Genomic DNA, 13,954 nt, shown 5'->3' on the forward strand with positions numbered 1-13,954 from the left:
GGTCCGATCAGTGTGGGATAGCATAGAAACAGAGAATATAAACAAAACAAAAGAAAGCAACTGACTGAAAAGCAAATGTTCAACTGAAACGAGCTGCATGTGAAACAATATTTCACGCAACTAATGAAGTGGCGTGTTGAAAGTATACAAAAAGAAGGTACATGTACTGTATGCACAGCTTAAATCCACTTGTGAGCAGCATCGAGCTTCCACTGAGTTTGCCTAAACGTGAACTCATGAAAGCCGGGATCTCAGAAGCTTCCTGCTATGATCACCTGGCGCTGTCATGCTAGACTTAATTTTCATTTTAGCTGCAGAGCTAATTATATGTGCACTTCTCATTTCTCTGGTGAATGTGTTACAGGAACTGCTATAATCTGCTCAACCACATGCTCCTCGTTGCCCCAGATGGGGATCTTGAGTTGAAACTTTAAAGATTAAACTCTGACGCCAGTGAGGCATTTAATACACTGACCCTTGTCAGGCATATCAATTATGCAATTACGTTACAGTTTGGCACAGCCCGGACTTACCGGCAATGCGGTGAGCAACCAGGCCCTCTAGGTTCAACGCCCCCTCCTCAGCATTCTGTTCTTGGGGCAAAGAGGAGGAGGAGGTGTCCTTAGGTTCAGGGGTGAGAGCAGGAAGTGGAGTGGAGGACTCACTGCAGCCCGGATAGGGAGATGACCCCTGTAGGTCCGGAGAGTGGGACACTGTGCCGACCATGTACAAGTTTACAGGATTCAACGGTAGATGGACATTTGTGGAGGGATCTGAGGGGAACTGCTGCAGTGCTTGACGTGTGTGCATGTAGGGCTCAGGTGTGTGTGATGGTGTGGTGTTTTGGTTTTGCGAAATGGGGGTGGGCCTTTGAGGGGAGTGTACCGGAGACTCCAAAAGAGGGCTCTGGTTGGGAAAAGTTCTCACAGTCACGCGTGGTGGCTGATGGAAAGTATTATTGGATGACCCAGAGGAGCTGTAGCCATGGATGGCCGCGTCAGCTTGGTAGGATGGCCTTGTGAGTGTCTGGGAGAAGGGCACGGGTGATGAACTGAAGGTGTTTTCTCCAGGGGGAGCACTGTGTGACTTGGACATGTGGGAGTTGATCGGGTTCAGGTCGAGCATGAGCATGTTGAGCGCTTCAATGGATTGCTCAATGTCCCTTTGTGAAGCTGAGGAGGGAAAACGTGGCAAGCTATTGGTGGACTGGAGGGGCGGGCCAAAAGGATCATCCGGGAGGCTGTACTGGTGCCATGTACTGAGTCCCCTTTGAACAGCCTCCCGGCTACTGGTGCTTCTCTCGGGGGCCCTGGGCATGAGTTTAGGGTTGGACTCAGGACTTCTTCCAGGCGCGCTACCAAAGGACTGTGAGCGATACATTCCACTTCCATTCTGGAAATTGTTACATCCCCCCGATGGTGACACAGAGGCACTGCGCTCCTGCATTGCAGTGGGCGTCTGTAGTCCGTGCACAGGCATCACACTAAACTTATCGCTGAGAACACCTGATTCAAGATGGTGGCCGTCGTTCTTGACAAGGGCTTGTGAGTGATAGTAGAGGTCACCTGGTGTGGCTTGGCCCTCTAAGGATGAGAGTGTGCCCAAACTGTCCACACTGTTGCCCTCTTGGCTATTGGGAAGCTCGTCATCAAGAATATCTGTCTCACGCTCTTCTGTGGAAGGGGCACCAATTAGTCTGGTGTGACCCCCGTTGACATGCACCTGTGCAGGGACCAGGTGCCGGACACCACCTCCCGGACTGGTTGAACTAGACAAATAAACTTGTCGTTGATGAACAGGCTCCTCAAGACCGCTTAGAAGCCGGTCCAGTTCTCTCTTCTCCTGGGGGCTAAGGGACGGATGACTTACTCCTGTGTTACTGTGGTTTGAGCCCCCCTGCAGAGAGTGACTGTGTTCCTCTGTGCGGTCTGTCTTGACGGAGGCGGTGGAGTTTCCCGAATCGCTGCTCACAGACAGAGTGTGGTCGACAGTGGGGAGAGAGGCGTGACCTATTACAGGAAGGGTGTGCTCTGATGGTTGAAGGTGTTGGTTGGGGTGTTGCAAAGGGTTCTCTGGGGCAGTCAGGGGGTCTCCAAGGACTGGGAGGCCATTGACGGTGACCACTCCCTCCAGGGAGTCTTTCTTTCTGACCTGTGCATAAAGGCTTCCATCAAGTGGACCTTGACTGTGAACAACATCTGAAAGACAGATTTTAAATAAATTATAAATTGAGTGGACTTCTTTCACTGTAGTTCTCTGCACACAAATAAACAACAGCGAACTTGCAAAGGAGTAAATAACCCTGCCCATCAGCACAAGGAAGCTCTGGAAGTCTTTTTTTAAACCCCGAGTTTTAGCCTAGCAACGGGCAGCACCGTCCCCGTGCACTAATAATAGAAAGTTTACAGGGCTAAAGGCGGTGCCACCATTGCGTCACTGACGACCAACTCAGTCTGATGCAAACCAGGGTGGACACTGACCAGCGAACACAACACTGGAAGAATACTGTATTTCATCTGTACTGAAGGACAGAAACAAACCAACTATCCTTTGTCGAGGCTGTGAAGATGAATTTACCAGTAGAACATCCGGTAATGGGCAAAGAAGCCTAGCAAAGTCAAAGTGGTGGCAACCTATTGAAGATACTTTAATGTAGCTCAAATTGTAAGCGATAACTCTAACATTTGCAAGAAGAAAACTCATCCAGGTTCTAAAGTAGTCCACGCAAAGCAATGGAAAGCCACGACAAGTACACAGCAACAACAGCTGATTGGTATGTGGTAGTGCGACCCCAAGAGACAAATGGTGGATCACTTCAAACACAGTTATTTCAAACATCATGTCAACAGGAAGTCAGAACACCAACTATAAACACAAATTGTCCCTTTGCTTGCTTCTCATGGGACTGAATGGATCATTAGCTTGTACCATATATCTCTGATGGTTGCCATGGAAAAGTCCTCCTTACCCGCTGTCGATGTGATTTTCCATCACTCTCCCTCTCCAAAAACTACGCAAACTAATAATTTACTTCCACATATATAAAGAGTGAGCCTTCTCCTATTGCTCCCCTCTCTGTGCCCTCCCATCACCAGAAATGCGCTTGACATGAAAGAGGCGGGGCCGCACCACCACTTGTTCTTCCCAGCAGCAGGGGAGTGGCTACACAGAAAACCCATCTGTCAACCTTCTGATGTCGCAGGAGAAAAGTGAATTATCAAGTTCTCTTTCCACGGCACCCTCCCACAGTCCCAAAACACATGCAGTCTTGAAAAAAAAATGTTTTTAATACATTTTCCACTCAGCAATAATTTCAACATTATAAACAGTCATGAGTTAGATACACTTATGAGTGCAATGTAAAATCTGAAAATGAAAATCCAATGGAATTGGAAACAGTTTATCATCCTACATGAACATGCATATGGCATGATTCATGCACGCACACACATGCACTACTAAATAGGAAAGTTTGTCAAACATAAAATTCTCACAATGGTGATATTTGTAAAATCATTCAAATGCCATCAAAAGCACATTTTCATTGTTGCTGTTCGTACTTTATAGAAAAAATGGTGATTACTAAACATGGAAATAGGTAGAAACAAAATGTGTGTGTGTGTGTGTGTGTGTGTGTGTGTGTGTGTGTGTGTGTGTGCGCGTGTGTGTGCGCGTGTGATGAAAGATTTGGTAGTTTCTGTGTATATTCTATGAGCCTTGGAAAAATGTTCTCTGAGTTCTCTGACTCATTAGGTCACATGTGTCAAACTCAAGGCCCGGGGGCTAGATCTGGCCCGCTACATCATTAGATGTGGCCCGCGAAAAACAAATAAATCACCTGTGAGTGGAAGAACAATCTATAGTAGTCACAGATATAACTTGCATCCATCCATCCATTTTCTGATCCGCTTATTCTCACAAAGGTCGCAGAGCCTATCCCAGCTGTCTTCGGGCAGTAGATGGTGTACACCCTGAACTGGTTGCCAGCCAATCGCAGGGCACATATAGACTAAACAAAGGATTCTCCTTTGTGGAGAGAACAGGTTCTGCGGTGTGTCTAATTTGCAATGACAAACCACCACCGATGAAACGGTCCCCTCAGGTCTGTGGACCAGACATTATTAGAAGTACCAAGAACTAAACTGAGGCTCAGAGGGGATCCGGCCTTTTCTGTTGCTGGTCCCTCTCTCTGGAATGACCTCCAACTGAACATTCGGCAAGCCTCCTCGGTTCCCATCTTTACAACCCTCAACAACAACTTGTATTCTTTGGCATTCGACTCAGCATGACTTAGATTTGTTCTTGGTTTTACTGTTTGGTGCTTTCTACCGCCTTTATTACCGATTTGTCTTACTGTTTTTTGTGCATGTTAAATTGCTCCATGTACAGCACTTTGTATGCAACGATGGCTGTTTGTAAGTGCTCTATAAATACTGTTGACTTGACTTGACTTTGCTTGAACCACTGAGCACTCTAATCTCTGATTTCTGCTTGCAAGTCAAATCAGCCAAGCGACGGCTCGCATCTTGAAAAATTCTAATTCAGGTCATCTGAAAGTTCAGAGCTCCGGTTTCCTCCCACATTCCAAAAAACATGCGTGGCAGGCTCATTGAACACTCTAAATTGTCCCTAGGTGTGAGTGTGAGCGTGGTTGGTTGTTCGTCTCTGTGTGCCCTGCGATTGGCTGGCAACCGATTCAGGGTGTCCCCTGCCTACTGCCCAGAGACAGATGGGATAGGCTCCAGCACCCCCCGCGACCCTTGTGAGGATCAAGCGGTTCGGAAGATGAATGAATGAATGAAAGTTCAGAGACCACTGTACGGTGCTCCAACATTTTTGAATATCCCTTTTGATGAAAATCGAGCATGGAGGTTACTCTGCATTCTACCAAGCGACATGTCAGTCATAAATCTGATAAATATGAGCGATAAACCTCTCACCTCTCGCCCAAAATCAGATGGGATCAACCTCAGCTTCGCTGAAGATCCAGTACAAAATAAGCGGTATAGAAAATCGATGGATGACGGTGCAATGTCAGTCATGCGGCTTAAAGTAAAGCAGCAGCAAGGTTGATGGCTCGGAGAAATCCTTTTGAAATCTGAACACATGCTTTGCATCATGCTATAACCACCAAAAGATCCGATGGCGCTGCAAGGCACCTAATATGCAGTTATCACTCACATTAATGCCAAAGCGCTTCAAATCATTGTGGCAGCACTCCAGCTGGGTATTAACTGTGGCGAGCATGATTTTAAGCCCAAATAGATCGCACAACCTTCCCTGGGCGCCATTAAATAGTGGCAGCCAACCTTAAATTAGATCAGGTGAGTCACCCGGGCAGTGTGCCATGCGCACCAAATGCTGGTGCACATGCTTGTTCACCTAGTGTATTTCTGTTTATTTTTAAATGCATTGTACTGGTTGCAGGTCCACACACTCACTCCCAAACACAAGCCATAGCTTGGGTGCCTCATTGGCACATCTCAGACTTGGCAGCCATTAAAAAGCCATTTTCACAAAAGTGCCTAATGGTTTGTTATAAATAGAAGCAGTTGAGCACCGCGTGTCACTGCGGTGTCAAAAGCCCAGCTGGCAAGTTGAGTACAAAGCGGGGTGTACATGCAGTTTGTTCCAGAAGTATTTGGACAGTGTTTGTGATTTTGCCTTTTACACAGCAGCACAATGGATTACACTGAAAACAAAATGTGATTGCCGTGTCAACTTTCAGATGTAAGACCAAAGAAAAATATGGAATAGAATAGAATAAAACAGAACAGACAGGCCCATCCATTCCATTCTGCACTGCGAGCTGTCAGTTGCATTGCGTTGCATTGGAGCATTCTGGTCACTTACTGAAGATTTCAGTCAAAATAGTAAGACCCCAAAACAAGCGGCAATTGGAGGTGTCTGGAAATGAAAGTCGGTCAAGGCATACCCAGGGAGAAATGTAAGAATGTGATGATGTCCGTGGAGTCCAGATTTCAGGCAGTTGTGACCAACTATGAAGCATCTAACAAAATAGCCAAATACTTTTCTGTCCATACAATGCGACATAATCTACATAAAATGGCTGTAATTCCTGAATGATAAAAGATGAGTCTACACTTCGGATACTAATTAATTGCTTATTGTAATTCAAATCAATTGTAGCGGTGTAGGAAAGAGGCAAAATAAAACTTCCTTGGTAGCCCAAGTCTGGACCTAACTGGATGTCAACAAGGCTGATTCTGTGCTTTCCTACTTGATGATAGCGAAACAAAAAAGGTTTACGTGCTAGTGCTACACCTGACATTGACAGGTCTGACCTGTTTGGGACTACATGTCTGGTTAACAACATCTACCTCTGGAAGATAGACCTGCAGTTTAAATTTGATTAGATGCAGTGCATTATTTTTGTTTCTTCTTCGTAAAAGTGTAAGCAATTTACAATGTTGTGTGATCAAAAGTCTGGAATTTCAAGCAAAATCAATTCAGATCTCAGTGGGCATACAAGAGGACAGTAAAACTAAAAAAAACCCACAAAGGTGGATACTGTCCTTGTTGAAGTCAACCAAAGTGTGAAAGATGGAGGTTGATGTTTTCTTTCAGTATGACAACATCTTCAACGTCAGTCACAATTATATACACTGACAGGCCAGTGCAGGAATGTGTGGACACACAGTGATATCGCCTCACCACTGGATGTGACATTTAGCTTTGATATCGCTGAGACGTCATCCAGTCTACATGCCGGCAGAAGGTGACTGGGTTTGACTGACAGCTGTCTGACTTGTCCCATACACTTGTTTGTGTCACATTCGCCCATCTTACAAAATCTTCAAGGGGACTAATAACACATCGCAGTTCTCTGTTAAAGAGTGGAACATTTTAAGAGTGAGATATGACATGACAGCACACGGCATGTGTCACAGTGGGAGAATCGGTGAGTGACTGGTTTCATATGACCAAAGTCTGCCTCCTGCTCCATCCATCAGTCACTCCTTAGCGGTAACGTGATGTGTCCGTATTAGTGTCACCTACCAAAAGGATTTTCAGGGTGATGTCATGTTAAAGACATCCCGTTACACTTCTAATTCACATTTATCTCCATGCTCAGAGGATATGCGATCAGTAGCGGCTTGACTCCAAAATAGCTATTCAGAGGAGAAAGAAGGCATGAAGGAAAGAAGACAGCCACAGCAGGGTTTCGAGGACGGATGGGACCTGAACCTGCTGCTGCGGCTCACCGTGCTGTCAGTGACACGTCCAGCTCAAAGCATTTTGTTCTCGTGTGACACACACACACAAGCACGCATTTAAAATACTTCACTACTCTCCATTTCTGCAGACTTAGTTTAGCTGCAGTAAATTTGGTTTCTTTAGTCAGTTATGTACAGGTATGGGCTCCTGTAGGTTAGACTCCGGAGTGATAAGACATGAGGACAAATGCACAATAAAAGATGTAAAATTACTACATTGAAAACTCCCAGGTAGAGTACAACTGTCCAGTCTCTCACAAGAAGTGACCATGCATGATACTAATTGTTCATGTCTAAATTAGAAGCCTTGTCAGGAAAAAAAAAAAAAAAAAAAACTTTTGGGGGGTTTCCTGAGTCATTTCATTCCTGGTGATGCCACATCGTGCGAAATAAATATCCATCCATCCATTCTCTGATCCGCTTTATCGCAGGGCACACAGAGACAAACAACCATTTACGCTAACACTCACACGTAGGGACAATTTGGACTGTTCAATCAGCCTACCATGCATGTTTTTGAAATGTGGGAGGAAACCGGAGCACCCGGAGAAAACCCACGCAGGCCCGGGGAGAACATGCAAACTCCACACAGGGAGGCCGGAGCTGGAATCGAGCCTGGTACCTTTGCGCTGTGAAGTCAACGTGCTAACCACCCTATTAGTATTATTATTATTATTTTTTATTATTAAACCATCCATCCATTTTCAACACCGCTTATCCCAAACAGGGTCACGGGAAGTTGCTTGAGTCTATCCCAACTGACTTCGGGCAGAAGGCTGAATTGGTCACCAGTAAGCCGCAGGGCACATATAGAGACAAACAACCAATCCCACCCACATCCACACCGTCACTGAGTGAGAACCGATCCCACGCTGCCTGCACACAAGGCAGGCGAGTCTAACACTACACCATCAGTGACTTAATTATTGTTATTATCATTATTATTATTCAAGAACAGTTACATTCAGGAAAAGGTGGAATTTGTTTCTGAAACGTCATCACGATACATGACAACGCATGGTTAAATGATGGCCTTGAAAAAAAAATTAAGATATTTATTAAATGATCATCAAATATACATTTAGGGACACGTAAAGTTTTGATGTTGACCGTTGCTGTTATCCACGACAACCATCATCAATAGTGACATGGCTGACTACCAGGTTTGAAGGTAATCGATGTCTCGAAATGCAAGCATTCACGTTGACGAAGAGCTGACAGTTGGACTCACCAGCCAAAAAAAAGGTTCGCGTTTCGGCTTCTCTTTACAAGTTTTCCTTCAATCAATCCTCGCAAACGCTAACAAAATGACTTGTGTGGCTCCACACATATAACTGGCGGCGTCTGCCTCACCCTGCCTGCCTGCCTGCCTGCCTGCCTGCCTGCCTGTGTCGGTTGCTGTCACTGTCCAGCTATTCGAGACATGTTTCGTGGCAGCGCGGCCTGGCCAAATAGGGGAGGGGTTGTAAGCCTACTGAATGTCACACACAAATTCCAGTCCTTCGAAACAAATCCGGAGCAATGGTAATTTATATTCCCTTCTTGTAAATACATTTTATTTCTGCATGTTTGCTTTCTTTGTCTGATGATGAGTGGCCTTGTCTTGAAAAATCAGCTGTTTGTATTTAAACTAGACACGCATTGACAAAAGTACCTGACAGTTTTAAAGTAACCGTTAGACACTTCGGTGAACACACGGGCCTGGACCGGGGCCTTCTGACTTGCAGGTCAACAGCTGCCGGGGATCAGAGTTATTAGCGGAGCAAAGTCAAGCTGACACATATGCTTGCATTCCAGTGTAAAAACTGCAAGGAACTCAAAATATTTATAAAATCACACGTGCACTGACACAGGTGAGTGTCAGAGAGTCTCCTCATGACAAGTGCTCATGAGGAGCACTTACTGTACCACTGGGGGATTGTGAGTTCGAATGAAAGCAACAAGCATTCTAATCCTGCGCAGTCTTTGAAAGACACCATTCTTTTGCTGAGCTCTTTCAACTCCATGTCCAAGGTCAGGGTTAAGCAAGGCGCCCGGGGGAGGAAAGCGACATTGATTCAAACATCAACGCCTGAAGCCCAGAACAAATGAACAAGTCTGGCTTCTGCAAATGAGTAATTGTGTCGGCTGTGCTGCGACGAGTTGAAACCTCTTCTCTGCCAAGAAAGATTTTCGAGCTGTGATGGTGGAGACTGATCTGTATTTCAGCCCTAAACAACAATGTCAGCGTATCCCGTCATACAAATATCGCCTCGCAGGGCACACTCTTCTCAGACACTATCCTCCAAAACAATTGATACTATTTATCGAGAATTCTACTCAGATGGTATAAAAACAAAGTCTTCCACTTGACTGGGCAGCCAAGAGACTTAAATTGAAGAAATTACAGGACAAGTGTCTTCCTACAGAGTCCTTGTTAAAACAGGAAAGAATTTGCAATTCGGGCGCTGACCTTCTTGAAACGCTGCAATTACCACGACATCCCTCAGAGGAAGTCCATAAAAATAAAATGGCTCTTTGTGACATCGTAAAGTGAATGGTGGTACCGCACTGGCTGCCACTGAGATGACTCCAGTACTGATGGGTGTGCATGTATGCGCATACCGTGCTGATAATCAGCAGCTCCCTCACAGCGATGACTGAAGTTCTCGTATGAGTCCCAACGGATCAAAGGATCCTGAGTGTTGTAGTCCACACAGACGCTCGGTCCATTCTCCAGATGGCCAAGGCCTGAGGAACACATGCCATGACGGGGACGTGACTCATACATTTAGGAACAATGAGTAACTATAAGCAGTCAGAAAAAAAAGCATGCTACCTTTGATTTTCTGAGGACCATAAGAAAAAACAAATTCCACCTTCCCATACTCGGGGAATCTGTCATCTGTACAAAGAAAGCAATTAGTAATTAAAAAAAAGGAAAAACAATTGCAAATAGCACAGCCACCTTATCTATATCTATATTTATATTGCACTTAATTGAACGGTGTACATTGAAACTTTAACATTTATTTTGTGAGTGAATGCAAACACTTTGTTTTTCTTCTTTCTTCTTTCTACCCACAATGTTGCTGCTGTAGACTGTAAATTTCCCCAGTGTGGGACAAATAAAAGAAATCTTATCTTATCTTATCTTAATTTAAAAGAGTGGTAAACGAGTACAAATATATTTGTGAATACATCATGAACTCAGAAATATAATGAACTTCTGCTTGTAGTGAGAGATCGAGACTGAGCTTTGCTGCGAATACCGAATATCTACATATAATCGATACTACAAAAGGTTTGTAATTACCCTTGATAGCACTGGATGGCAGCAATATACTTTTTTTTTTTTTTCAGACAATGAACCTCATGCCCTTAGTTGCTTAGCACCAATATGCCACCGGATGGTACTAGTTTTAGATTAGACATGGCTTTGGCCTCAGTGCAAAAATAGTGAATAGATGAATTCAGTGAATAATGGAGGATGGATGCTTCTAAATAATAATAAAAACTCGCCCATTCCGGGTGTGGTTCTATTTTTGACCACTAGATGGGAACATACAACTACTCTAAATGAAGAACAAGAAAGAAAACCAAACACTACTGAAACCAACTGGCACTAAGAAACTTTTCTAATGTCCATCTTTGGATGTGATTTTTTATGTATATTATGACTTTCCGAGTTTGTAAATTTGTTAAAATTGGAAAAAAGACGGAACTGTTTATAATTGTGTAAACACAGAGAGTTCGGTACACTGTTTTGCTGTGCAATATTTTAGTGTTATCCATTGCTCTTGCAACATAGTACATGCATTTAAATGTTTGTTAAATATTGTTTGTGTGTTTAAAGAAAATAAAGTGCCATAAATGCTATAAAATCATGGATTTCACTTATCACGCATATGTGTGTGTGTGTGTGTGTGTGTGTGTGTGTGTGTGTGTGCGCGCGCGTGTGTATGTGTGTGCGTGTGTGTGTGTGGAGGGGAGCAGAGCATAACTCCCACGAATTGGGGTGTGGGGTGGGGGGTATTACTGTATTACCTTTGAATGTCTCGTCCAATTCGCTTTTCCCAAACACCACTCCCAAATCATGGATAGCGCACGTGTGGAACTGCACCCTGAAGACAACATCCCTGGTGGGGTTTCTGTAGCGCTTGTGGTAACACTTGAGCTGCGGCAGGTGAGTGTAGAAATGTGTACGGGGTGCCGTGAAGACAACAAAATGATCAGGCGTGATCAGAATGAGCAAGGAGGAATCTCTCACCAGGATGTCGCCTTTTAGCAGGAGGCCGGGTTCAATGGTGATGCAAATACTGGTGTTGCCATCTCCCTGCACATTGCTGTGTAACAACAACAGCATCTCATAAAAAACAAATGCATTCAAAGCTGCAACAAACTGACAAGTTGCCAATGTTTGCGTACTATATTCCCGACGTATAGACTGGCTGCATCGCCTGGTAAATCTTTAGGAATGGACGGCAGCCTGGGAAGGACAAACAGAGAATGGACATTGATCTTGATTTTATTTCTCACTACACCAAACTACCCCATAATAATTGTAGGGTGCACACTCACCTCCTTTGGACTCAAAGTTGGGAATTCCGTGCATGATGACGTGGTGCAGGAACAGGGGCTTGTTGTTGATTTTTATGTCTCCCGACAAAAGACCGTTAAAGTATCGCACGTACCTAAAGAGCAAAGAAAGGGTTGAGCAGAGCCGACTTGTATTGATTCCTTTTCTCATTTGTTCCCAGGTGGACCGTTCATGCGAATCAGCGTACTTAATGTGCATGTATTTGTAATGTGGAAGGAAATCCCACACAACCTTCACAACTGGGAAGGCAGAGTTTCTCAGTTGTGACGCAGACATGTTAGCTTCTAACTTGGCTTTCTGTGCCTACTTCCCCTCTAACCCCAAAAAATAGTTTCATTTTTTTAAAAATCAAGCAAAATCAGTCGGATGTGCTGCTCCTGATCCATGAGATTATTCCACCCCGGTCTACCCTGGAACGTGCTAGGGTGAACTGTTGTCAACGGTTGGGGGTCTGGTACATTAGTTGTTAAACATCGTTGTGAGGGAGCTGCAGGACATGAGCTTGCCCATGAGGAGGCCGAATGCCTTAATCTGCTAATGGAAGCCCATCCGGCTTCCATTTTTTAGTTAGCCGGGATCTCACAGATGGAAGGAAGGAAGCAAGCAAGGAAGGGAGGAAGGAGCCACCTGCTTGTGATCCAAATGTTTTAAAGTGCCCATTTTTGGGCCAAGTTTTCATCTGCCCCATTTGGGAGTTCTGGTGAAAGTTAATTTTGCATGTTGAAAGTTCTAACTTCCTTCAGATTCTGTAATGTAATATACAATAACCTAATGACACAATATACAGTACGTACATGTTATATAATCTGTTTTAAATGTAAACTTGTACAATCACACAGCAGCAACTGAGCTCATCCCAGTTTTAATACGTCGTGTTCAAAATAGCAGCCGGGTGAGAGCAGAGATAATTATGTCTGACGCGGGAAATAGCTGCACTGTTGAGGATGAGCCATCAGATTTTCATTCTCTGTCACCTTCTTCCGATCTCCCCCCTCTTAAATTCTGCGATTCCACAACATGCTTGATGACATCATCTCCAGTCATCACAGTGGCGGAAAACAGATTTCGCTATTCGCCACACTCTCTTGGGACCTCTCCTGGCATGAGTGGAATCCCTCAAACAAGCACAGTAGATGCCATGACATTTTCACACAATGATCCCATTTCAAACTAAATTGCAGATGGGAAAAATGCTTTTCCTGTGTACAGGAATGGACCACATTTGGACCAATCTTGGAAAATTAGGTGGTTTGGAAACACGGAGTGTATACTTTGTACTGTGTGACACGCATACATTTCCAAACAGGGAGCGAGGGAACAACAAACCTTCTCTGCGAGGGCTGGCCCATAGGAAGCGCTTTGTCCTCATAGAAACGCCTCATGGCGAACCTGTCCAATGCCTGGTCAGCGCTGTAAATGTAGATGAACAGTGGCATTACAGGAATCTTTTGAAGAATTATCCTTCAGAGTTTCAAAGTATCTCCAAAGTTCCAACAACATCTGGCTGCATTAAAGAATGATGACTCTCCCCGAGCTGCTCGTTCTCAGAACCAGAACAATAAACCAGCTGGGATGGCTTGTTTTGCCACATTCATTACACAGCGGACTCTCACACACCTCACGGCTTTCGAGACCGGGGGATCAAAGTTGAAGAAGAAAAGCGGAATTCAACAACACCAGCAATCTTGAAGTAGGGAATTCCGAGAATGTGTTCGCTACCTTGCCGATATGTTGCTGTAGTGCATGTAGGCTGCCACCACCACCCCCGTCCGACCTCGGTTTCCCTGTAACACCAGAGAGGCCATAGTGTGATGCACCTAATGTACTACGAGTTCATTGATTTGTGCTGTCTGTACGGATTTACTTTGTTGTGAAGCACCACGACATTGTGCGGGTCGCCATTGAGCCACGTGTCGATGGCCTTGCACATGCTGCAGATTTTGTCCAGTGGAGGCGCATGATGGTCTGGCCAGCCGAACTCCAGCACCTGCACGAGCCAAGCGAGTAAGAACCTTCTCACATGGCATGTTTTCCTGCATCGTACCCGTTTTTACCTTGGGGTTTAATGCGGCTAGGTCGTTCCTCAACTCACTCAGGTTGAGCACCTAACATTCGGAATACCAAATAGAAATGCATC

General features: G+C 44.8%; 1 protein-coding gene across 9 annotated transcripts in view; it reads right to left on the reverse strand.

Annotated features, from left to right (window-relative positions):
- The window catches only part of tns1a (tensin 1a), a 57,776-nt gene that overhangs the window by 9,802 nt on the left and 34,020 nt on the right, over positions 1-13,954 (reverse strand). For all 9 annotated transcript variants that reach the window (XM_052057664.1, XM_052057667.1, XM_052057663.1 and 6 more), the window contains 11 exons: positions 13,872-13,922; positions 13,682-13,804; positions 13,537-13,601; positions 13,144-13,227; positions 11,799-11,911; positions 11,646-11,706; positions 11,488-11,563; positions 11,265-11,394; positions 10,057-10,122; positions 9,843-9,968; positions 534-2,198 (listed from right to left, as the gene is read on the reverse strand). In XM_052057664.1, the coding sequence (XP_051913624.1) occupies positions 534-2,198; positions 9,843-9,968; positions 10,057-10,122; positions 11,265-11,394; positions 11,488-11,563; positions 11,646-11,706; positions 11,799-11,911; positions 13,144-13,227; positions 13,537-13,601; positions 13,682-13,804; positions 13,872-13,922 (2,560 nt within the window). The remainder of the gene's footprint in view (positions 1-533; positions 2,199-9,842; positions 9,969-10,056; positions 10,123-11,264; positions 11,395-11,487; positions 11,564-11,645; positions 11,707-11,798; positions 11,912-13,143; positions 13,228-13,536; positions 13,602-13,681; positions 13,805-13,871; positions 13,923-13,954) is intronic.

Source organism: Hippocampus zosterae, chromosome 2, assembly GCF_025434085.1.
Source record: "Hippocampus zosterae strain Florida chromosome 2, ASM2543408v3, whole genome shotgun sequence".
Taxonomy (NCBI): domain Eukaryota; kingdom Metazoa; phylum Chordata; class Actinopteri; order Syngnathiformes; family Syngnathidae; genus Hippocampus; species Hippocampus zosterae.